Source organism: Clytia hemisphaerica, unplaced genomic scaffold (genome assembly GCF_902728285.1).
Source record: "Clytia hemisphaerica strain Z4C2 unplaced genomic scaffold, Clytia hemisphaerica genome assembly, whole genome shotgun sequence".
NCBI lineage: Eukaryota > Metazoa > Cnidaria > Hydrozoa > Leptothecata > Clytiidae > Clytia > Clytia hemisphaerica.
The window spans coordinates 438,967-464,789 of NW_027104233.1; the positions used below are offsets into that span (position 1 = coordinate 438,967).

At 35.6% G+C, this 25,823-nt stretch overlaps 3 protein-coding genes across 4 annotated transcripts in view; 1 reads left to right on the forward strand and 2 right to left on the reverse strand.

Annotated features, from left to right (window-relative positions):
* LOC136815985 (anaphase-promoting complex subunit 1-like) lies at window positions 1-25,794 on the reverse strand. The gene is made up of 18 exons (XM_067072407.1): window positions 25,781-25,794; window positions 25,299-25,575; window positions 24,604-24,690; window positions 24,066-24,116; window positions 23,835-23,917; window positions 23,437-23,515; window positions 22,994-23,068; window positions 22,468-22,532; window positions 22,021-22,111; window positions 21,146-21,199; window positions 15,373-15,432; window positions 14,699-14,832; window positions 14,347-14,433; window positions 13,511-13,628; window positions 13,196-13,273; window positions 12,854-12,972; window positions 11,217-11,264; window positions 1-84 (listed from the first exon to the last, which is right to left on the reverse strand). The coding sequence occupies exons 1-16, from the start codon at window positions 25,792-25,794 to the stop codon at window positions 12,910-12,912; spliced, it is 1,416 nt and encodes a 471-aa protein (XP_066928508.1). The 3' UTR covers window positions 1-84; window positions 11,217-11,264; window positions 12,854-12,909.
* On the forward strand, window positions 4,174-7,524 carry LOC136815962 (uncharacterized). 2 transcript variants are annotated; one of them, XR_010847786.1, is made up of 6 exons: window positions 4,174-4,437; window positions 4,674-4,766; window positions 5,044-5,219; window positions 6,620-6,879; window positions 7,067-7,114; window positions 7,415-7,524. XR_010847786.1 is itself a non-coding variant. In XM_067072385.1 (4 exons), exons 1-4 carry the CDS (start codon window positions 4,270-4,272, stop codon window positions 5,786-5,788), a joined length of 534 nt encoding a protein of 177 aa, XP_066928486.1. In that variant the 5' UTR covers window positions 4,174-4,269; the 3' UTR covers window positions 5,789-5,916. The 2 variants fall into 2 exon arrangements, 1 of the variants encoding a protein (XP_066928486.1); XM_067072385.1 differs by lacking the exons at window positions 6,620-6,879; window positions 7,067-7,114; window positions 7,415-7,524 and adding an exon at window positions 5,692-5,916.
* LOC136815986 (anaphase-promoting complex subunit 1-like) overlaps window positions 25,484-25,823 on the reverse strand; it is a 95,433-nt gene continuing 95,093 nt past the window's right edge. The window contains exon 35 of the mRNA XM_067072408.1: window positions 25,484-25,575. The gene's annotated coding sequence lies outside the window, so the exon portion shown is untranslated. The remainder of the gene's footprint in view (window positions 25,576-25,823) is intronic.

Genomic DNA, 25,823 nt, shown 5'->3' on the forward strand with positions numbered 1-25,823 from the left:
CTTATCGCCATCTTTAGAATGACAAAACATTTCTTCAAACAAAACAACATTGGTGGCCGATGAAAATGCTTTTACGCATTCGAGCTGAAGAAAGAAAAAAGTAATTTTTAGCATTGTAATTTCAAACAAGCTACACCTGAAGATTGATATAATAAGAAAACTGGGAAAAATGGCAACAATAGAAAGAAAACACTGACTAAAAAAACAAGTTCATAGCACTTCTTATCATGATACATCCTTTAAATAATAGTTTGAGAGGTTGATTTTGATATTAATTACACTTAACCCTTTAATAGCTTCTGGTCTGTAAAATACCAGATTACTGGATCAAAACGATAAAGCTTTCAATGGAATTATCATTATTTATCACCGTCTCAAGTCTCAATAGCACTCTCCAAGCAAGTGATACAAATCAGGAAATATCAACTAATATCAAATAATACCTTGTAGCGTAATTTCCCTGTAGACGGTGAAGGGGAATTTCCTTGCAACCCATCTTTGTGCAAATTTTAAGAAAAAACTATGCAGCGATTTCGTACTTATTCCTAAAAAACCCATTTTTAGGTCCAAATTTGCCCAAAAAGTTTTTTCCTCGAAAATCGGGCTCCATCACATTTTGGGTATCACCATAGTGCAAAAAAAAAAACTAATAAGCAAATCGCAAGGAAAGCTGGTACTCTTAGGTGCCAAATAAACGGGCCCCCCCGCTTGTTAATTTTTCGAAAATTTTCCAACCCCCCCGGACCTTATAAGGACCCCCCCCGTTTATTAATTCTTAAGAATATTTTCAGCTGTCAAAGAGAAGGCCCCTTATTTTGCTCTTAATAGCCTGATTTTAGCCTATATTTACCTTATTTTTGGGGTTTCAGAAGTACAATTTCCAACCCCCCCGGCAATTAGGTACCCCCCGTTTATTAAAATTTCGTAAATTTTCCAACCCCCCCGTTTATTTGGCACCTAAGAGTATCAGAAAGAGGGACAGACTAACAGAAATGGGGTAATTTATTGGACCTATTGTATAATTTCCCAAAAATTTAACCCCGGCTGATTTCAAATATTTATTCCAATTTTTCATCTTTTGGATCAAAAGTTATAACCTTGCAATAGTTTTATTTTATCAATTTTATCGCCCGTTTGGAACTTTTTTGTCATGATTTTAGAAAATTGACGTCACTTTTTAGAAAATTATTGACGTCAAATAAAGAAAGTGATATAAAAAAACCATTTTCTGCGGAAAGAAAATTATCATTTCGACCCACCTTTGAGAATAGAAGCTCGAAGGATTATTCTCATTATTTTGTGAGAATAGAATTGTTAGTGAAATTTGTTAATTATATTGATATATTGAAATTATCATGATGACTATTGAAGCACTAGAGTGTTTACATTATGGATTTGTTCTGGGGCGGAACCTGGGCGAGGGAGGCTTCGGACAAGTGAAACAGGCGTCGTACGTTAGATTCGATTGCCCGAATGACTCTCTTGCCAATAGGCTCCGTTCCTTGGGCCAAGTAAGTTATTTTGTTTCTTCTTCTTTAACCCTATTCAACCTAGGCTTTTAGGGGCGGTTCAGAACTAGGGGGGGGGGGGCTTTTCCTGTACCACCCCTTAACTTTTGATCTAGTGGGTCTTTTTGGAAGAAATTTGGCACACAAGATCCTTGTGACGTAAGGTAACTTTTGACAAAAATTTTTTTTGATGACGTCACTCGTCATGCCCAAAGTGAGAAAAAACAGAAAATTTCCTTTGTTCTTATAAATAGCTATTGTATTCTAACAAAGGCTTTAGGAAAAAGTAGCCTGAGTTTAAAATGCTTATTTTATCCTAAATATTCAATAAATAAATTTGTATTGGAAAAGTGTCAATTTTTGTGACACCTTACTGTCAGAAATGTCATCATGTTCAAGGTGTGAAAATATTTAGGTGTCAGACCTACCTGATGATGAAGGTTAGAAAGCAATGCGAGGAGAAAAATGAAAAAAATCAGTCAGAAAATATAGCGTTAAGCGAAAATGCATTAACGCAATAACTTCGTCATTGATTGTTGATGGGGGAGAGAGGGAAGGGTTGTAGGGAAAAAATAAATAGAAAGTTCTGGTCGCAAAAATCAGTTTTATTGACAATTGAATCATGCTTGATGGTGAGCATTGTTATCAATAATGTTTTTGTGTGAAAAACATAGAAATAATAGGAAAAAATGCAATGAAAATCTGCAAAAGCGGCGATTTCCGGCATTTTCAACCGGAAAATTTTTTTTCTCAAAAATCGAACTCGGCCATGTTTTGAGCATTGCGACTACGCATCTTTGAGCAAAAAATCAGAAAAAACTATTGATAAAATCTCGAGAAAATGCCAAAAAAACCGCTTTTCCGGCATATTTCCGGCAATTTCGGCCGGAAAAAATGTTTTTCGAAAATCGGGCTCCGTCACTTTTTAGGTATTGTCATTTTACAACAGTGTGCAAAATTTCATAAAAAAATATAAAGTACAGCTCGAGAAATTCAAGAAATCCTGTCTTTCCGGCAAAAATAGGTTGTTCCGGCTTCCAAACTCAGTTCTATTGACGATTAAACCATGCTTCATGGTGGGCATTGCTATTAATAATGTTTTTGTGTGAAAAAACAAAGAAATATAAGGAAAAAGTCCGATGAAAATCTGCAAAAACGGCGATTTCCGGCATTTTTGACCGGAAAAGATTTTTTCTCAAAAATCGGACTCGGCCAAGTTTTGGGCATTGCTAATACGCATCTTTGTGCAAAAAATCAGAAAAACTAATGATAATATAAATAATGTTTTTCCGGCATTTTCGGCCGGAAATGAATTGTTTTCGAAAATCAGGCTCCGTCACATTTTGGACATTACCATTTTGCATCTTTGTGCCAAAAATCAGGAAAAACTAATGAGCCAATCTCGAGAAAAGTTTGTAAAGAACGGACGAACATCAGTTAATTTATAGGACCTCCAGGTAGGTCCAAAAACTTTATCGGCGGGATAGGTCAAATATTCATTGAAGGATTTTTCAAAAGAAATTTTAGGTACATTAATTAAAACGAATCCAGATAATTTATAATTTCAATAAATAAATGAAATGAGCAAATGATACAGTTAAGTACCCAGAAAATCGAACCTCAACCAAATGACTCATGACTGATTCGAAAAGAGTAACATCCCTCAATTTTACTTTCACAATTTGGGCCCAGATTCCCCACAATCGGGGAAAGATACCGTTTGCGAACGTTTATATGCCTGCGTTATTTTCACGTATACATCGAATGAATACTGATAAAAGTATGTCTCTCATTTACTGTTTGGGAGGGGGTGGTAATTAGGCTAACAAAGGGTTTATGCAAGCCTTAACGGTTTAGTATCAGTCTCTCTAAAGGGATTCATAGACTACACAACTTATGGACAATATTCGAAAATATGGTTTACAGACCGTGTTCGAAAACAACAGTAACTTTATTATAAAAATGAGTTTTCTTTCTGTAGACAATTCCCCTATATTTGGCCATTCAAGAGCTGTACGTTACGTCACGCTTATTTTTGATTGTATACCGCCATTATGGACCAATAGAGGCGGTATAATCAGGCATAGACTTTCTCCAATCGTGGCTAAAAGGTTCAGAGAATGTCCCTATGGTTGGAAACCCCAAAGAAATTTTCAGGACTGGGTCTTTTAAGGTCCGGTAAATGACTTTAAAAAAATTACCAAAAGGTCGCTACGAGTTAGTTAATTTAGCGGACTCTTCGAGGCGTCTATTTGAACAGTTGGACCGATCCCAGAGACCAATTGACATGTTGACATCCTTACAAAAGAAAGTTTTTGATATATTTGCTACTAATAAACACAAACGAGCAAGGAATGGTCTAACGAGCAGTTAGAGAGTCTACGTACTAAAAATTGCTCGGGAGTCACATACTATAAATCGAACTGGTAATTTATTGCGGCAACCATTGCGTAGCCTTAAAGGGCTACAAAAATAGTCAAATTTAGAAAATAACAAATAATTATAAATACAAGAATCAGAGAAATTTTTTGTAACGAAGAAATTTTTGTGAAAAAGTGTCTCTAAGAAATTTGACATCACTAAAAACATTATTTGACGTCAAATAAAAAAATTGCAGATAACTGTTTTTAAAAAATTTTTATGTTTCATTCTTCGAACCCACCTTCTTGCTTAGACTTGAAGGATTTGTGTCTGCTCATTTTGAGAAGATAGTTGAATATAATTGTGAAAAAAAGTATATTGAAACGTTTGAATCTTCACTATGGTAGCTCTTACTATAGTTGAAGATTGTCTATTGAATGGATTTGTTCTAGGACGGAACTTAGGCGAGGGAGGCTTTGGAATGGTTAAACAAGCAAAATATGCTAAGTTTGATCTTCCGAACGATCCTCTCGCCAAAAGGCTCCGATCCTTAGGACACAGCGACCAAGTAAGTTGACCTGGTTTATTCCTGCTTGTTTTCTGTTTAAAGTTATTCTTGACTGAATCAGTTTTCAAAAATCTAATCAAGTGTTTACTTTTTCGAGGGGCTCTCTGCCTAATCATTTTACAAAAAGAAATCACACTCTTTCCTAAAATTGATAACCTCCTTCAGATCAAGGGAGAACGGTATCAAATCAAAATAGCTGAAAATATAATACTTTTCTCTCTCTTTTTCAATTGCAGGTCGCCATTAAGATCATGCCGAAAAGCATCGGAATGATTACAATTAAAAACGAACTGAATTGCATGATCAGCCTTTCAAGTTCCTCCAACGTTGTAAGTATTTCTTCTTCAAGAAAAAAAAATGTTCATACTTTTTAAGAGATCGAAAAATTGACTCAGCAGCTATTGCTCCTGACACTTTTAACAAAAAGTAAAAACTGGACGATTATTATTTAAAAAAAACTTGGCCCCTGACTTCAAATGGCTTTTCGTGGCCAATGAAAAGCAATTCTAACTTCCGTAGATATTGGTGAGTCTTTAGAAAAGAAAGAATTCACTTTGCGACCGTGTTTTGAAAAATTATGAAGGAATTTAAAACATCTTATTATAGGTTCAACTCCTGAAATTTTTCCAAGGAAAAGATCACGTATATTTTGTGATGGAGTTTTGCAACGTTGGAGACCTGGCACATCACATGTTTAACAACAAGAATGTGAACACAACAAAATTTTTTAAAGAGATTGTTCTTGGTGTGCAGCAATGCCACCAAAAGAACGTTGCTCATCGGTAAGATATTTTTGTTTGAATCAATTATAATATTTTGCTCGACAAAATGAGTACCGTCTATATACGAAAATTAGATAAAAACTTGATGGAAATAAACCTTTTCTTAAATTACGTTACGACCATCACTTGCCTCGTTTTGAAATTATTGCAATGGTGATTAACTCCCAGCAGATTTCATTAAAACTACTTTTTATTCATAAAAAAGTTATTTAATGTCTGAAGAGACATAATCACCATAGTAATTATTTGAATACAAGGCAAGTGATGTCCGTGACGTAACCTTATGAAAAGGTCTTTGAAAACATTTTGAAAAAGCCTTCCAAAGGTATTAAAACGTCAAAGACATCCAATATACTTTCCATAAACATACTCGTCATCCCACAAATCTGTTAGGGAAGCTCTAGAGTATACTTTTTACAACCAGTGACATTTTCTATTTATTAAAAGATTTTTCGTTATTCTTGATTTTCAGCGATCTGAAACTGCAAAATGTTTTGATCGATCAAAATGGCATTGCCAAAATTGCTGGTAACAACAAGATTTGTTACCAAAAGAATGAACGTTTGTAGTTTGTCAAAACATCGATGGCAGAAATGGAAAGATTTGAGGGTCTTTAGATACGCCTGAGTTTAAATTTTCTGTCGAGTTATATTATGAAGTTAAAACAGCAACACTCGTTTATATTCGATTTTGCAATTTTGATGTAATTGTTTTGTCTTTAAAACCTAATTTCCGTTTAACTTTAGATTTTGGTCTTGGATTTATCCCTTCCGAACAAGGCTGACATTATGTTTATGGATGCATTTTAATTGTTTTGAATTCCTGTGCTACAGCCTAGAAAAAAGTCACAGATTTTTTACTTTTTATGTGAAGAGTTTGCTCCTGTTTGTCAACAACTCGAGTAAGAGGGTAAAAGACTGCCAAGTACTTGCCTCCAGCAAACTTAAGATAAGAGTTTCCCATCTTTGAAAAAAATCACAGCCAGTAAAATTTAGAGTTTTTACTTAGTAGAATCGTTGAAGAATACTTTCTATATCTCAGTTTTTTTATCTGGTTTTTCTTTATTTTTCGGAGTACCTAAACATTTAGGGTACGGATGCTTGATTCCTCTAGTTATTTGAACTTCTAAGCTGGCATGAAAACATCAACAACATCGTCCAACAAACGTGTCCTTTGGCAATGACTAAATTTACCAATAATAAAAATTTACCAATTATCAGGTTGCATTTTAGATTCAAGACCTGTATCACCTAATTGTTTCCTATTCCTTTCAGTGGAGTCATTCTGTACAGGCTATTGACTGGAAAATATCCACAACAAATCAAACACTGCCAAAATCCTTAAAGCAAAAGACGATTCTGTTATGTCTCAATAAAACAATTCCATTTTCTACAATTTAGAATGCCGAAACTTCTTGCTTTCTATGTTGAAATATGAACCACAACATCGTCCATCGATCAACGAAATTTCCAACCACGCTTGGTTTCAAGACGAAGAGACTAACAAAGAAAATCAAGAGGCTGAAAAACTTCAAATGATCAACAAACTTGTTGAAAAGATTGACGGTCTAAACGCAAACAAAAAACAACTTGACGAAGCGTTGGTCCAAGCCAAAAACAAAATCAAAGTTTTAAAACAGCAACTCGGCATTGTTCACAAGGTACATGAAGTTGATTTCATCGAAGCTTAATATTTTGCAATGTCAGCCAATTGACACTTGTCGTTTACATACGTTTTAAGATCTGTTTCCTTTCAACCTTTTTGTTTGGCTCTACAGAAAATAGCATGGTCTTAAAGCCAAGGAGACAAACCTAAATATTAATTGCTTGCTTTGGTCTTAATTTCAGAATAAGATCCTTCAACACAACGAAAACTCTATCTTGAAACCAAACATGGTAAGTATTATCTTCAGAAATAATGTACACTATTAAATACCTTTGTCTTGCTGAACAAGTGAGAATCTTTTTGAAAGTGAAGAAAAAAAGAAAAAGGTTAATATGAATAAAAAATTGTTTTTAATGAGTGGGCATTTGAAGTTCTAATTTGTCGCATATCGCCCTGGTTTAATCATTCATATTTTCTACAAGATATTCTAAAAGAAGTATCTAACCAGATCTGACAGATGAATAAACAAAACCGATTGCTGACTAGACTTTGCAATGATGAAGAATATATTTTTCAATTTTGTTCTCTAGGTTTCAAACACAACAACAAGCAACATGCTGAATGGACCTACCTGATGATGAAACTTAGATAGCAATAAGGAGAAAAACAATCATTAAGAAAATATAGCGGTTAGCGAAAATGCATTAAATGTCATCATTGATTGTTGATGGGGGGAGGGGGAGGGGTTTAGGGAAAAAGAAATAGAAAGTTCCGGTTGCAAAATTGCGAAAGTTTTATTGACGATTGAATCATGCTTGATGGTTGCATTGTTATCAATAATTTTTTAAGTGAAAAACAAAGAAATATATGGAAAAAGCCCAATTCAAATCTGCAAAACGGCGATTTCCGGCATACTTCCGGCATTTTCGGCCGGAAAAACATGATTCTCAAAAATCCGAATCGGCCACACTTAGGGCATTGCTGATACACATCTTTGTGAAAAAATCGGGAAAAACGGTTAATGAAATCTCGACAAAATGGCAACAAACCGGTTTTGACGGCATATTATCGGCATTTTTGGCCGAAATATTTTTTTTCCAAAATCAGGCTCCGTCACATTTTAGGTATTGCCATTTTACATCAGTGTGCAAAATTTCATGAAACAAGCTAGATGCTGAATGGACCTACCTGATGATGAAAGTTAGATAGTAATGCAAGGAGAAAAATGAAAAAAAATCAGTCAGCAAACATTGCGTTTAGCGAAAATGCATAACGCAAAAATTCATCATTGATTGATGGTAGGGGGAGAGGGAAGGGTTGTAGGGAAAAACTAAATAGAAAGTTCTGGTCGTAAAATTCAGTTTTATTGACAATTGAATCATGCTTGATAGTGATCATTGTTATCAATAATGTTTTTGTGTGAAAAACATAGAAATATAAGAAAAAAATCCAATGAAAATCTGCAAAAACGGCGATTTCCGGAATTTTCAACCGGGAAAAATTTTTTCTCAAAAATCAAACTCGGCCATGTTTTGAGCATTGCGAATACGCATCTTTGAGCAAAAAATCAGAAAAAACTAATGATAAAATCTCGAGAAAATGCCAAAAAAACAGTTTTTCCGGCATACTTCCAGCATTTTCGGCGGGAAAAAAATGTTTTTCGAAAATCGGGCTCCGTCACATTTTAGGTATTGTCATGTTGCGTCAGCATGCAAAATTTCATAAAAAAATATAAAGTACAGCTCGAGAAATTCAAGAAATACTGTCTTTCCGGCGAAAATAGGTTGCTCCGGCGACTTTTAAAATAGTTCCAGCTTCAAAAATCAATTTTATTGACAATTGAATCATGCTTGATCGTGGGCATTGCTATTAATAATGTTTTTGTGTGAAAAAACAACGAAATATAAGGAAAAAGTTCGATGAAAATCTGCAAAAAAGGCGACTTCCGGCATATTTCCGGCATTTTCGACCGGAAAAGATTTTTCTCAAAAATCGGACTCGGCCAAGTTTTGGGCATTGCTAATACGCATCTTTGTGCAAAAAATCAGAAAAAACTAATGATGAAATCTTGAGAAAATGCCAAAAAGCCGGTTTTTCCGGCATATTTCCGGCATTTTCGGCCGGAAAAGTACGTTAATTGAAAATCAGGCTCTGTCATATTTTAGGTATTGCCATTTTGCATCAGTGTGCAAAATTTCATGAAAAAATATAAAGTACAGCTCGAGAAATTCAAGAAATACCGTTTTTCCGGCGAAAATAGGCTGTTCCGGCGATTTTTAGAAAGTTCCGGCTTCAAAAATCAGTTTTATTGACAATTGAATCATGCTTGACAGTGGGCATTGTTATCAATAACGTTTCTCTGTGAAGAAACAAAGAAATGTTAGGAAAAAGTCCAATGAAAATCTGCAAAAACGGCGACTTCCGGCATATTTCCGGCATTTTCGGCCGGAAATGAATTTTTCTCACAAATCGGACTAATCCATGTTTTAGGCATTGCTAATACGTATCTTTGTGCAAAAAATCAGAAAAAACTAATGATGAAATCTCGAGAAAATGCCAAAAGACCGGTTTTTCCGGCATATTTCCGGCATTTTCGGCCGGAAATGAATTTTTTTCGAAAATCGGGCTCCGTCACATTTTGGGCATTACCATTTTGCATCTTTTTATTGCCAAAAATTAGGAAAAACTAATGAGCCAACCCCGAGAAAAGCTAGTAACGAACGAACGAACGAACACGGGTTAATTTATAGGACCTCCAAAGGTAGGTCCAAAAATATAAAGTACAGCTCGAGAAATTCAAGAAAAACCGTTTTTCCGGCGATATTCGGCTGTTCCAGCGATTTTAAGAAAGTCCCGGCATCAAAAATCAGTTTTATTCACAATTGTACCATATTTGATGGTTGGCATTGTTATCAATAATGATTTTGCATGAAAAACAAAGAATTATCAGGATAAAGTCTAATGAAAATCTGCAAAAACGGCGATTTCCAGTATATTTCCGGCATTTTCGGCCAGAAAAGAATTTTTCTCAAAAATCGAACTCAGCCATGTTTTGGGCATTGCTATTACGCATCTTTGTGCAAAAAATCAGAAAAAACTAATGAGCCAATCTCGAGAAAATGCCAAAAAACCGGTTTTTCCGGCATATTTCCGGCATTTTCGGCCGGAAAAAATGTTTTTCGAAAATCAGTCTCCGTCACATTTTAGGTATTGTCATTTTGCATCAGTGTGCAAAATTTCATAAAAAAATATAAAGTACAGCTTGAGAAATTCAAGAAATACTGTCTTTCCGGCGAAAATAGGTTGTTCCGGCGATTTTTAAATAGTTCCGGCTTCAAAAATCAATTTTATTGAAAATTAAAACATGTTTGATGGTGGGCATTGCTATTAATGTTTTTGAATGAAAAAACAACCAATTATAAGGAAAAAGTCCAATGAAAATCCAGAAAAACGGCGATTTCCGGCAATTTAAGCCGGAAAAAATTTTTTCTCGAAAATCGGACTCGGCCATATTTTGGGCATTGTAAATACGCATCTTTGAGCAAAAAATCAGAAAAACTAATGATAAAATCTCGAGAAAATACCAAAAAAACAGTTTTTCCGGCATATTTCCGGCATTTTCGGCCGAAAATTTTTTTTCTTCAAAAATCGGGCTCCGTCACATTTCGGGCATTGCCATTTTGCATCATTGTGCCAAAAATTAGAAAAAACTAATGAGCCAATCCTGAGAAAAGCTGGTAACAGACGGACGAACGGACAGACGGACGGACATCGGTTAATTTATCGGACCTCCAAGGTAGGTCCAAAAATGAAGATGAAAAACTCATGATGATTGAAAATTTGTTTGTCAAGATCAACAACCTCAAGAATGCCATCAAGGGTAACAAGCAAATGTTGGTTAAGCTACAAAACGAAAACAATAAACTCGCGGAAGACAACGAAAAAATCACCGTTGCTACTGGCTCACGTTTCCCAAACGGACATCATTTCCAGCCTCAAGAATTCTGGTAATGAATCGATCAAAATCGTTTTGATAGTTGTAAATAGGATATATAGATAAAATCATGGTGTTAAACTAAAATCAAAATTAAATACCAACAAAAACTCCTCAAAACTCAAAAAATAATGTGCCCTGGTTTGATCTACCCCACTATGTTTTATTTCTAGCACGTGTTAAACTAAGCTGCGCGCATCCCTAAAGCTGATTTTGATATAGGGGATCTGCAGTGTCATTTTGATGTCACTTTAATGTCTAAGCAATAGAATTATTGATGAAAGTCAAATCACTTTGCTAATGATTAAACTGTGCAGATAGAAAATAAAGCGACCTCAAACTGCTATTTTCTATATTGGTGGCGATAAAAAATCAAAGTGTAAAACGAAAATAAATACCTTTTCAGATTGATTTGTGAATGTCCTTCCCAATAAATTTCGAAAACCCTGAAATTTTATCCAAAAAAGGTTTTCTCACTCAAAATATATGGAGGATGATTGAAAACAGGGGGGTAAACATCTCTGCGAGCATGCCTGATATACAGTACAATCTCGTGTTTAGGGACAGGGTTTGCGAAGAGTCTTTTGGTGATTTCAGAATCCTTACTTCACAGAGAGTGCTTTTCGTAACCTTTAGAGACTTGAACAGTGGCGGCCTGGCAGGGGGTGCAGGGTGTGCAGTGCACCACCCAGAAAGATCTGAAAGGGGCGCCAAAAGAGTTTTTCGAGGGGGCGACAAAATTTTGATCATGTTTAATTGGGCGATTTGGCGCCCTTCGACAAGTTTATAGCGCCTTCTATAAGTGCAATGTTGATTTTTTTCAAAACTATCAACATTGAATCGTCAAAAGTCAAGGCAAGAGAAGTGTTGTGCATACACCAGGGGTTAAAGAGGATGCTGACAAAATGAGAGATTGCCAAAAAGATTATTACTTCTCTCATTTGACCGAAATTCAATCCCACAATCCTTTTCGTCTTAACTCAAAAGTCGTGAAAGTTATTACTTGTTCTTTGTAATTGAGTGTAATTTGCGTGCAAGCGTAGTAAACGCAAAGGGTGATGGGATTGGATTTCAGTCAAACATAAAAATCAATGTCTATTTTTAGATTCGTGACGGTATGCTATTGCTGTTCCATCTCTGTCTCCGAGCTTTATAAGAACATCAATATTCTCAGTTTTGTTATTGGTTGATAGTTTTTGAAGTTTTTCTCTGATTTTCCTTCTCAAAAAGCTTTCTATTACTAGAGATCTTTGAATCGTTACCCAATAGAACACTTGAACTAGTTTTGGACATATTTTAGGGGTATTTTGTCGAAACAATAGTTTTTCACCAAAATTGAAATTATAAGAGCTACATTCAAGATGACTTTCCTGTCAGTTTGAATGATACATTTTGAAGGTGCTGGCTTCAAATTTTCACAGTAATATCTTGATGTACTTTTTCATTGATTTCACTGAAACATTGTGAAGGCATCTCGAGGCACTTTATTGATTTTTTAGTTCTTTCAGCCCAGCCATTTTGTGCTTGTTTAAACTTCTTATTGTTGATCTTTCCTTCACAATGATTTTATAATGTAAGTGTTTAAAATTGAAAAATTTTCCTTGTTCAGAAAAATATGACATTTCAAATTATAACAAGGAGGAAGGAAATAGATATCAAGTTATCATTACTACCACATTCGTATAAATAAAAGTTATAAGTATAAACTCAAAGATTCCGGGCGTTACTTTCAACCAGTCACCTGCTCTTACAGTTTAATATTTCCACTTAATGATGGAGGGCGCAAGTAAGGACAAAAATATCAGGGGCGCCAATTTCATAGTTTGCATCACCAAAAAAATTAATTCCGCTAAGTCACTTGAAGTGTGAAAAGGTACCTTACTGTTTGCTCATAGGAAGAACAATGACTTTTTATAGATATCAAATGTGCACTACGCTACATTCGAATTTTGATAGTCCAGTAACATAAGAAATATTTCAAAATAAAAGGATAATAAGTCCCCCTCAAGGACTAAATTTACAAAAAGTAAATCACCTTTGGATCCTCAGCGTAAGATAGATATCCTGCTTTCTTTTTTTCAAATTATAGTTTTACTTGTTTTTCTTCGGTACTGTCAGAGCGAAGGATAAATATCGAGGACCCAGGGTTGTGATCTGTAAAGTGGAAAATTAAAAGAAGTTAACGAAACTAAGTTTACGTCTCATTATGCATAGCAAAATTTCCATTTTCGGCCCCAAATTATGCTTGGTAATTATGCTTGGTAATTATGCTTACAAAAATCTTACGGATAAAGTAGAATGGGCAATTCTCGTAAGTGAGGATAAATATTAACAAATATCATCAACAGTTGGGTCAGAATGTTTGTTCAGTTCTCACCTTTTTGATATATTTTGATTCAGGGATGAAACAGGGTGATAACATCTTCACTCTCGATTCAGGATAGTTCAAAGTCTCCTAAAAATGTTGATATCAAATTTCGTTGGAGGTCAAGCAGAGAAACAAAAGGTGGCGTAAGTGCAGGAGTTCGTATCTAAAGTATCTAAAGGGTAAGAGGGGATGTTTTCTGAACCAAATAGCAGGGGGAGATTCGGTAAACATCAAATGCTCAAAAAGGAAACCTCTGAACAGTATGTGTACCAGTCGAATAAACATGAAGGGTATATAGAAGAAAACTTGTAATGAAAATCATACTTTTAGAGTAACTTCAATAGGTGTGTAGCAGATGTTCTTGTTATCCACATCCCGTGTTACAAAAAGACGCGGTTCACAGGCTAACACGTATAAATGGCGTAACGCTTGCAGGTGGAATCTAGAATGAAAGACTGCAGTCAAAAGCTTCACCGAAAGATTTAAGAAAAAATAACTCCTTTACATCACTTTTATTGCAGTGGTCAAAACAAACTTTTTCTTAGCAGATGGAACATGATACATGTATTTATATATTATATAGTTTGTCCAGATTCTAAAGGCCTTTTTGGAATTTTTATACTTAACTAAGACAAAAACTGAACACTGATTACATTTACGTAAGTTACACTATTCTGCCTGTAGAAAGACATGTCACTTTTTAGCCATGGTATTGAAACACCTCAACAAGAATGACGTTGAATAGTTGAACAATGAAAAAATATAATGAAAATGCCAATATAAACAGTGTTGCAACTACCTTTAGGAAATCTGGACGGAAAGTTCAAAGTTATAGAAATTTTTTAACAAATTTCGTTCTTTCAAAGCTTACAATTGGGACGGAAACCTAAGTGAAAATCTTAACAAAACAGATTTCCGCACGGAAAAGTTCTGTGAAAACCAGACTATGTAGACGGTTTTGCAAGAAGGCTATTGAAGACCATTATGGGTGTTCTACTGAAAACTGAAGTCTGTTCGTTTTAAGTGTGCACTCTTCTTTCTACTAAGTGGGATCCACTCTCAGGCAATACAATAAGTATAATTACGCTTATGGTTTTCATATTGTAGCAAAAAAGGAGTGCACACTTAAAGGGAATGGACTTAAAAATGTGCCACCAAACCTGTTATCTTTAGAACTAATTGGCCATTTTGGATAGACAGCACATAGCAATGAAGCAATCGCAATATCATCTGTCTTTAGGGTATATCTAAATAAAAATATAAAAGTTTAATATACCATATTCTTGTATAGCTTTGGAGACGTTTGATTTGCAGTTCACAGGGAATGCTGAAGAGACGACTAATACAGAATTACTTAGAAACCAAAAGGAAACCTTGAGAAAATCCTTTGAAAGAGCAGAGGGTTATTAATGGCTCGGGCGGATAAAGTTTAGAACTGTCAGGGGAGGAACGCTTGTCAAGAGACCCAAAAAGAGAAAACTTGAATTTTTAACATTTTCACATCACCCTTACCTTCCACCACCAAGGAAAAGAAAGCCGATCGCCATATGAATCGCCATATGGTTGCCATAGGATACATCGTTTGTTCGCTTACGTAACTGACGCGCCATCTTTAATATAGTAATATTACCCGAACCTGCCATCAACTATTAAAAGGAAAAATCGAATGAAAAATTTCAAACATTGACAAGTTCGCGTCAAAATACCGACATCCATAACTCTTTATACAGAAACTTATTTTTTGCTTTTCATTGTTTTTTCGGAATCCGAAAAGGAATTCCTGCATCGATTGGAAGGCATTTGAAGAGACCTCCAGCGATATCTCTGATCACGATATTATGCAATTCTTTGTCTTCAATCACGATCACGAAAATCAGCAAAAAAAAATGGACAATCACGCATCCTTTTGAAAAAGTCTATATCACCTATCACGGCTCGAAGATCTTTCAAATCTCGTTTTGACCTCTCATCACGCAATCACGAAGTAAAAATTTCCAAATCACGTAATCACGCTGCAAAAAAGTCCCTATCGTATCATCACGGAAACCGCTTGGGGGAGGCTCTTTGAAGCAAAAAGCTCGGCAGCGAACGTGTTAAGTTCTTAATTCTTGAGCGTCTAAGACTCCAAATTTATGTGAACTTGTACAGTCGTAAATTTAAATAGAATCAATTCCAAATTTCCTTACGAGCGACAAAGATACTAAAACTGTGTTTAAGCATTGCTCAAGTATGACTTTTCCACCAGCCTAAAATAAAGAAAATTTAAGTACTTAAACAAGGAAAAAGAAACTAGCTGCAGTCCATCATCCAAACACGTCCCTCTGGCGCAAAATAAAGGACAATTTCAACCCCCCCCCCAGGGATTTATGCAAAGTATCGAGATTTTCACCACTTTGGAGTCACCAGCCAACATACACACGGACATTCTGAGATTCTCAGTAAGCAACTGAAGTTGAGATACAGTTGTCTCTCGCGCTAATTCGAATTCGAACGGGGAATCTTATTTGTGTTCGAATTACAGAGAGATTCAAATTATAGAAAGTATTTGTAAGAGGGTTCAACCTCGACGAGAATTTGGAGTTAGTTCGAATTATAGAAAAATTTGAATGATAGAAGTTCGAATAAGCGAGAGTCTATTGAATTGGTCAAAATTGCAATGAAATTTAGCGTATACATACCAGTACTCTTAGGTTCCAAATAAACGGGGGGGGGGTTCGAATAAACGGGGGGATTTGGAAAATTTTCTAGATTTTAATAAACGGGGGGGGGGGTTGGAAATTGTACTTCTGAAACCCAAAAATAAGGTAAAAATAGGCTAAAATCAGGCTATTTAGAGCAAAATAAGGGGCCTTCCCTTTGACAGCTTAAAATATTCTTAGAGATTAACGGGGGGGGGGGGGGTCCTATAAGGTCCGGGGGGGGGGGGTTGGAAAATTTTCGAAAAATTAACAAGCGGGGGGCCCGTTTACTTGGAACCTGAGAGTACACTCTTTTATAAAAAAATAAAAACCAGTAAATGTTTGCCTGTAACTTTTTTCATCTTATTCTTATTTCTAGGTTAAAACTGAGGTATCTCCAGGGGGGGGTCAGTGTACTGGAAGGCGGCATGTATGTGTACTACAAGGTATTTTTCAAAACTTGACACCCACCCACCCCTGAAGTACACTATACTACATGGAAAAATCCCAAAACCACCCCATACCCCCTATTTACTACCAGGTAGTACCTGTAAAAAAAAAAAAACCACCCCATACCCCCCATTTACTACCGGGTACTACCTGGAAAAAATCAGAAAACCGGGTAAACATTTTTTCCAAAAATCAGGAAATCGGGGAAACTTTTTTCCAAAAATCGGCAAATCGGGAAAACTTTTTTCCAAAAATCGGAAAAACAGGAAAATCTTTTTAAAAAATCCAAAATGCGTGAGAAATCAAACTTTTCAAAAATTGCGTGAGACCATGTGGAAATGCTTGAGTCTCACACTCAATGCGTGAGAGTTGGCACCTTTGATGTTCGAATGTTTGAATTAGAATTCAATTCAATTCAATTCAATTCAAAGTAATTTATTCGCCTGCATATCATTAAAAATTTACATATTTTAAGTTTGTATAAATTAGGGGAGGAATGCAGGCCAGGAGTCCATCCAATAGACGTACCGTCTAATCAAATGGAATGAACACCTGGTCGCGTGAGCTGGTCATGTCGAATATCATTATTATGGGAGGTATCTTAAGGGTTATTAAAATTATTTAAACATTAACAATCAGAATAAAAACAGTGTTTACATACCTAACCATAAATAAACAATAAAAAAAGGAAAAAATAATAACAATGCATACAAAAAAATATGACATCAACTATTGAAAAACCTGAGAAATATTAATTGTCATTGTATGTGAATTTCAAGGTTTTGTAGAGATGAACTTTCATTTTCAAGGTATGCGAGAGGATTAGATGTGAAGGAAGTCTCTAACCTTCTTTTTGATCGTATATTCAGATAATGGTCTAAGATCAGTCTTTGTATGTAATAATAGTTGGTTCCAAATTAAAAGTGATTGATATTTTATGGATCTCAATCCAAAGTTGAGTGTTTTTGCCTTGGGGCGCTCTAAAAGTTTCAGGTAACTATTTCTTGTGTGATAAATGTGTGTCAGGGTTTTGTAGTTTAACACGTTTGTAACGGCTTCAGGAGAAAGATTAGATAGAGTTTGATGTACAAGTTGAATATTGAATTTGATAACAGTATTTGGTAAAGTTGGGATTTTAAGGTTTTGAAAAAGAGGGGAAGTCTCAGCATTAAAATCTGAAAAAGTTAGAATACGCAAACATCTTTTTTGTAATTTTCCTATTCGAGAGTTTTGAGTAAGGCCTTGTCCCCAGATAATTGTTGCGTAAGACATATGAGAGTGGAACATAGCATAGTATAAAGTTTTGAGAACTAGTTGTGGAACAAAGTGGCGTAGTTTGGACAAAATACCATTAGATCTTCTAAGCTTTGTGGATAAATGATCAAAGTGAAAATTCCAGGCTAGAAATTCATCTAGAATGAGACCAAGATATTTGACATGCTTTGTGAATTTTAAGGCGTGTCCTTCAAGGTAAAGATTCATAGAGTAAGGTACAGATTTATGTTTGCTTCTGAACAAAATGACCTCTGTTTTCGCAGTGTTAAGAGAAATTTTATTCGCACGAAGCCAAGAAGAAAGTTTAACTAGATCAGAGTTCACTTTGGTTTCGAGTGAATTCAAATTTGAGTCAGATGAAAGAAGGCAGGTATCATCAGCAAAGAGGTTGGTTTCGCTATTCAATATAGCTTGAGGAAGGTCATTTATGTAAATTAGAAAGAGTAGTGGTCCTAATACAGAGCCCTGAGGAACTCCATGTTTAACAGTTCGTTTTGAAGAATCGTGTCCAGAAATTGACACATATTGTTTCCTATTAGTTAAGTAAGATCGAAACCAGAGATTTGCAATGCCTCGTATTCCATAATGCTGTAGTTTAGATAAGAGAATTTCATGGTCAACAGTATCGAAAGCTTTTTGGAGATCGATGAAAACCCCGCAAGAATACAGACCCCTATCTATGTTTGATCGTATTTTTTCTGTTAGATTTATCAAAGCGTGTGTGGTAGAGTATTTGTTGCGGAATCCAAATTGATTTTTAAAGATACTTTTATTTTCATCAAGGAATTTTACAACTCTGAATTTAATTAGCTTTTCAAATATTTTATCAATATTAGAAAGAAGGGAAATAGGTCTGAAATTATTAGGATCGTATGGTGAGCCTTTATGTTTATAAACAGGTATTACTTTTGCTACTTTTAGAGCAGTTAGGAATTTACCTGACTGTATGGAAGTATTAAATATATTAGCAAGAAGTTGAGCTACCTCAGCAAGAACAGATTTTAAAATTTTTGTTGGTATACTACATGGACCGTCAGATTTTGGTTTTAGAGCATTTATGATTTTAATAATTTCGTTAGCTTGTATTGGTTCAAAAAACAGAGAATTCATTGGTGAGTTGCGGAGAGTTTCATTAAAGTTACATTCCTTGTCATTCACGTTTATAGTGTATCGTATTTTATCAGCTACGGTAGCAAAATATTTGTTTAGTTCTTCAGTTGTTACTTTTGGATCTGATGTTACTTGCCCATTTATGTTTAGAGAGATTATTGTACTTTTATGTTTTTTTTTACTTTCAATTAGTTCGTATACACCACTCCAAATTCTCTTACTGTTTTTTAAGTTATCTTGAAAATAATTCTTATAGTGGTTATTTTTACTTCTTCTGCAGAGTTTTACGATCTGATTCCGGTAGAATTTGTATTTTGTATGTAGTTCATGTTTAATGATGTTATCTTTTTCCCGCGAGTAGGCCTTCAAGAGATGGTCTCTTTTAATGATGGAAGTTTTGATTCCTTTTGTTATCCATGGTTTAGCTCCTCTTTTAATTTGTCGATTAGAGAGTTTTTGTAGGGGTGCATGTATATCTATTAAAGTATTCATCCGATCAAAAAAGCTTTCAAATAAAAGATCTGGGTTATACGAGTCAGGATGCAAGATGTCATTCCAATCAATTTTATAAAAGTCTTCTTTGAATTTCTTGCTATCAAAGCTTTTCCATCTTCGATAGTATTTTGTTTCTTTGGAGAAATTTGTAGAGAAGTTTTCAAAAATAAGAAATTGAGGCAAATGATCAGATATACCAACTAAAAGATTTCCGGTCAGAGGTTTATGTTTCGCAGGAGTGAAGAAAATATTATCTATGAGTGTCCTTGACCTATCAGTGATTCTGGTAGGTAGAGAAATACTAGGTAAGAGAAAAAAAGATTCAAGAGAATCTACGAAATTATTTACATGTGGAGAGGTACCACATTCTAGCAAGTTAATATTAAAATCACCCATAAGCACAAGGCGCTTATTTTCCTTGTTAGCTTTTTGTAAGAAGGGAATGAAAAAGTCGTTTGTAAAAGTTTCTATTTTCATGGTTGGATGTTTATAGATACATCCAACAATGATATTTTCTTGTTTTTCAAATTGGAGCTCACAGAAAGTAGATTCAAGTTCCTTTTCACAATAAAGAGAGCGAGAGAGATCATTTCTAGACTTGGATTTTAGATCATTGGAGATAAAGAGAGCGGTACCACCAGCACTAGATTTTGTGTTAGTAAAAAGTGACTTATAACCATCAATATCAAGTTTATGTGGAATAGAAGAATCGGTAAGTCTAGTTTCCGAGATTCCTAAGACTTTGAAATTGTGATTTAAAGAGTTTAAGAGATTGTTGTATATATCAAAATGTTTTGATAAAGAACTGATGTTAAGATGAAGAAATGAGAGGTTAGAAGATGTGTTAGAAAAAGCAGAGTTGAAGTCGCTACAATCGAAATACCTACAATGTTCGAATGTTTACATTGACTCTAGACCTTCATTTTAGTGGGATCTGGTAGGATTTCAATTAATTCAAAAAAGTTTGGAAGAATGATCTTGGACAAACTTGGCTTGATCAATTTATAATAGAACAACTTTACATTTCTATTTTAGCAAATAATTTCTGAGCCTTTTTGTTTCCATACTGTTAATATCGATTTTGGACCCAACACCTCTATTTTGGTACACAAGTAGTAAAAATCAAAATCGATTTTGGACCCAACACCTCTATTTTGGTACACAGGTAGTAAAAATCAGAATCGATGTTGGACCCAACACCTCTATTTTGGTACACAGGTAGTAAAAATCAGAATCGATGTTGGACCCCCGGGGGGGGTACTAGGATTGATGGGTGTCGGGTATGTGCGTGCCAGACCTCTGGACCCTTACCCTTAGAGAGACTGAATTTTGGTGAAAAGGTGACCCTTAGAGAGACTCAGTGTAGAAAAACCCAACCCTTAGAGAGACTTTTTCACAAAAAATTTCTATAATGGGCCAAAGAAATTCGATTTTTAAAAGAATTTCCCCAATTTTCGAAAAATTTCTCTAATTTTCGAAAAATTTCTCTAATTTTTGAAAAATTTTCTCACTTTTTTTAAAAATGTTCTCACTTTTTTGACTTTTCACTTTTCTTTGACCCGAGTTTGTGAAAAAACCGACCCTTAGAGAGACTGATTTTGACTTTTGTTGTTTTGGTAACCCTTAGAGAGACTTTGGGAGGGTGAAAAACCCTACCCTTAAGGCACGCACATACCCAGCACCCATTTTTGCCTAAGTACCCCCCCCCCCCCGGGGTTGGACCCAACACCCCTATTTTGGTACACAGGTAGTAAAAATCAAAATCAATTTTGGACCCAACACCCCAATTATAGTACACAGGTAGTACATGACAAATTTTTTTCTCAATTACCCACCCACCCCAGGATACATGCCACCTTCTGGTACACTGACCCCCCCCTGGTATCTCAGGTTTAAATACCCTAATTTTACTAAATTTGATCCTTAATTAATGTACAAAGAGTGTACTTACTTCTTCTGAATAAGATGATTCGCGCAACTTTCGAATTATCTTCAACCAAGGTAACTGGTAATGAAAAAAAAAAATCAACAAACCATTAACAAAGAAATGCTCGGCAAACTGGAAAATCGTGTTGCTCTCCTTCCCTGGGAGAGGGACATTCCATTTAAAAGATGACATGCCAAAGATAAAATAATAACAAAGTAGTCAAAATATTTTTCACTGCTATAAGCCCTACAATTAATCTATGAAACAAATGTTTGTTGTTGCATGGATCTGATCACAAACCACTTCTTACCATGGGTGCCGACCCCACAGGGTATCACCTGCAGACTAAACAAACAAATGATATTGATATACATGTTAAGCATATACTAACAGCCAATTCGATTGACTTCAAAATTTGCCATACTTACCAACTTTGCCAAATCCACAACTTCAATGTCAAAAGATTTGCCAAATTTTTGTCAATTGAATGCAAAATAATTGGCAAAAAATAGCAATATTTTGAAGTCAATCGAATGGGTTGTAAGCATTACCTGAGGCTACGAAAAATGTTTTTTCTGATTTTGGCTGTTTTTGGCCGGACGAATTTACGGATTTTTTTCGGAATTTTCCTAACATTTTGCTTGAGATATAAGCATCCTTGTAAGCCTTGTCAAGCCCTCAATCCAAGCATCTCCGCGTCTGCTTTTGAATATTTGTATGCTTATAAAAAAACATGTAGTTCATGAAATTGTTTCGTCACAAAGGTTGGTCATTAGAAATTGACAAGGGTAGTTTTTTCAAAGATAGAACCCTTTGTGACACCTTTCCAAAAACGGAAAGAGGGGGCTGTAAATCTCTAGAGTGATGAAAAAGGTTTAGTTATAGTTTCTATATCTTACCATCATGTTAAATGCATGAGCATTACAACTGGCTGCAAACTTCAGAGACAGTGCCAAGAAGGATCCACTGATTGCGCAAATTCTGTAATACCTATGAAGTAATTCAGTTTTGGTTTTTATATGTTTCTTTAATTAAGTTGTATAATTTTCGCCATTATATGGTAGGTGGGCAATCGTTAGTATCCGTAGCCTCTTTCGTGGGATGCAGCCGCATGCGATGGGTTAGAAGCTAGAAAGGATTTTGAGACTTTGCCAGAAAGAATGTCTTTGGAAAATCAGGCTCCAGATTTTAAATAATACATTTTAACGGACGGACGAAAGAAGGTTAAATTAAAGGACCTCCAGGTCCAAAAAGAATACTTTGCAAGTCTTATACTCAAACAAGCAAAAAGAAAAGACCATTTAAAGTGCGTGAACCTTGAATCGATCAAAGAAGGACAGACTTACAACTCTTGTGTCCAGCCAATCATTAGAAATGATTCACTTTGCAAAGATTCCAGTAATTCAGCGTACTAGGAATGAATAAAGAAACGATTATTGTAAACAGTGATGATTAAGTAACACAGAAATTAAACACAAATCGAGCAAAATTCGTGAAAAAAAACTGGAACGCAATCCATTTATATTCTCCACAACTCTAAATCCAAACAAGAACCATTGATCGTTCGAGCTACAAACATCAAATGAAACTCAAGAAAAGAGTACGTACAGTTGACTGAAAACTTTCTTCGAATTATAGACAAATTCGGATTACAGAGGGTAATTTATACCACTCCCCAGATGAGAGGACCGATGTTTTAGTTCGAATTACAGGAAAATTCGAATAGTTGGGATTCGATTTAGGGAGGGTTGACTGTAATTACAATCGAGTCTACGCAGCTTGAACGCCTTGGTAAGGAGGGGCTAGTAATTGTCCCCAAGTCTTTAGAGTTTGTAGTACACAAACTCACAAAATGGATACGTAATATCTCACCCCTGGTACAATTTCTTCCATCCAATCTAAGGTAGGTACGAGAGTATCCCACATGATCAAGTTGAACGATAGCATCTACAATAAATAAAGTAAAATAAATCTCAAAAGTAGTAAGGATTCTTTTGTAGCTTCTATCGAGCTCTTCTTGGTTGAAAAGACAACAGCAAGTTTTTTTTTCCAAAAAGTTACTAGGAATAGGGGAGGCTATCTGTTTTTTGAAATGCACTTAGTGTCTATCTTCAATTCAGGAGCCGTGCTTAGGTCTTATATCCGCCAGACAAACAAAACTCCCTGGGAGTTTTCATTGAAATCGTAAAACTAACCTCGATTCAGCGATGACGCTATTGATTGGAGGGGGGTTCGATAAGCGCATAATAGAAGTTAGTCATAGCTTTAGACTTGCCGAAAACAGACGCCGACTGTCAAATGGACCTCACTCTTACCCTATACAGCACGTGGTCAGGCTTCAATGAATCCATTGTAGCTTCCGATACAATCACCTTAACGGAGTTGGCTACCATGCTAAAAGAATACATAGAATTACAGTATAGTTAGTATAGGTAGTCATTTATTATCAATTGGTGCGTATTTATAAACAATCAACGTTCGTAATTCTGTATTTCACGAGACTGAGGCGGATATTGCACTCACATTATAGCCGACCTAATTCTATGCAAAGATTGGCTAAATCTGTGAACAATAAAATAAGACTTTGAGCTAGCATAAAAAATTGCATTAGACCTTTTTCATGGATTAGCTTGAAATCGCGTTGTAATTGAACTTAAACAAAATCGGAAGAAGTAGAGTATAATTTACTAGAGTATAACACAACAACGCTTACAGATTATTTGTCTTGAGGTACAACAAAGACAATGCCATAATGGCAGCTGGAGCAGTGACGTCAGTATTTACTGTATCTCCCTCCTGAAAGTATTAGTTAAACATCACGGTAATGAATGGCTGTTTAATAGCTTAGATGGCGAGTAATATGATGACAGATCCATCGGGTGACGGTAAACCAAGAAGTCCAGCCCTATATCTAATATAATTTCATATTCTAAGAGAGACTTACAAAGATTTGAAAGCTCCCTTGATGTTGAGATGAATCATTGTAACCAGGTATCTAAATTACAAAAAAGTCATTGGGATACTTGGGTATCGTCCGCGAAATTAAGTCCAAATAGAAATTTGGAAAGCTCTTATCCGCGAAATCTTTTAAACAAAACTAAAAAAATAGCCAAATAACTACTTTCAAAATGTTAACTTGCATAAAAAAGCGCTAATAATGCGTATTTCAACATCCAGTGTGCATAAGTTGGCAGTAAAAAGAAAAACATGAAATGGATGGATGAGCTCAACCGCGAAAATTTGTCCAATTAAAGTAGCGGTTGTAAGAGGCTGAAAACTTACTTCAAACAATGGTTTGATGAAGACCAGAAATTAGACTAGTAAGAAAATATAAAGATTTCAAGATGCTGAAAATACTGATGTATGAAAAGTGTAAGCTTTGGATTTTGTGAGTTTTTAGCTCCTTTAGATCGAGTCCAAATCAAGCAGAATTGGATAGGAGCGTATATGGACTATAACTTCAATAGAAGTTTTCTTATTACCAGTTCATTTTTCTTTCCACGGTTGATGTAATTATACAGTAAGTTGAAAACATCCCAGTCCAAGATTTTCATGTTGTCTGTCCCTTGCTATTGAAAAAATAAAACAAGAAATAAGAGATGAATACATACACGCATCACAGCATTCTAGGAAAAACAAATTGACTGTAGGTGGCGGTTTGTCCTAGTCGTCTTGACCTTTAGTTTTGAAAACGTTATTTATTTTTGACGTTTACTGTTGAATAAAAAGTGAACTCCTCACGGGACTGAGCTGGTTCCAAAATGGTCCAAACCTCAAGGAACTATCTGGTGAAAAGATTACCCAATCTAGGTTACTCGTTCGCTGAGTTGGTGGTGACCAGGGATCGAACCCACAACTTTGAAATTGAAGGCGATTACTCTACTTGCTGAGCTACTCGGCCACAATAGCGATAGATGCGATATAAAGAATAGGTAAGTAAGTAAGTAAAGTAAGTTTACGACCGCAGTCGAGGATGACCCGAATGCTCCCTTTTCTCTAGCTGCCTACCCGAAGGTAGAGAAGGGCGCCACTCTTTTCCCTGGATTTCTCCACTTCCCCTTGATCCATCTATATAGTTGCTGAGCATCAAGCAGAGAGGCATCAAGTACCATTTTGGTATGGCCCGGCTGGGGATCGAACCTTCATGATACAGTCGCTAATGAATAGGAACACTTACACCAATCATGATCATACCAAGGGCCAGACCAGCTGACAATGCATGACTTTCACGATCATTAGAGGAATCGATCTCTACACCAGGTGGTTTTCCGATCTCACGTAGAAGAATTTTCACCAAGTGAAGATCTCCCGTACCGAAGAAGAGGAGACCTAGCGATAGAGCGGAAGCCGTCTGACTGATCCGTGGGATTTTGAGCTCCAATACTGTAGGCGGGAATAGGGAATCCAAATGCAAACATAGCAGTTTATATGCGTCCGTATTTTTCGTACCGATTCTAAAAGAACATCAATGCATGTCAAGGAAAGGCTAAATTTTCTTTTTCTTTCGATTTTTTACTCAAACCTACCCTTTTTCTTATCTACGTAATTGTGTAGGTTTTGTCAGGAAGTGAACTCCTTCCTGTCGGTTTCGTTAATGTGAAGGATTTTTTACTCTCTTTCTAAAGGCTTTCAAGTTTTTTTGGGTCAGATAAATGGAACCTAATATTTACCATCATCAAGTTTAAGTCAAGTATTTACAATC

Bases quoted from the DNA above. Each gene is read 5' to 3' on its own strand.
- LOC136815962 (XM_067072385.1), top strand. From the start codon at position 4,270: ATGGTAGCTCTTACTATAGTTGAAGATTGTCTATTGAATGGATTTGTT. The intron at 4,438-4,673 runs GTAAGTTGACCT...TTTCAATTGCAG, and splicing joins CCTTAGGACACAGCGACCAA to GTCGCCATTAAGATCATGCC. The intron at 5,220-5,691 runs GTAAGATATTTT...CTTGATTTTCAG, and splicing joins CAAAAGAACGTTGCTCATCG to CGATCTGAAACTGCAAAATG.
- LOC136815985 (XM_067072407.1), bottom strand. The intron at 24,691-25,298 runs GTAAGTGTTCCT...TTTTTTCAATAG, and splicing joins TTGGTATGATCATGATTGGT to CAAGGGACAGACAACATGAA. The intron at 15,433-21,145 runs GTAAGTACACTC...TCTTTATTTTAG, and splicing joins AATCATCTTATTCAGAAGAA to GCTGGTGGAAAAGTCATACT.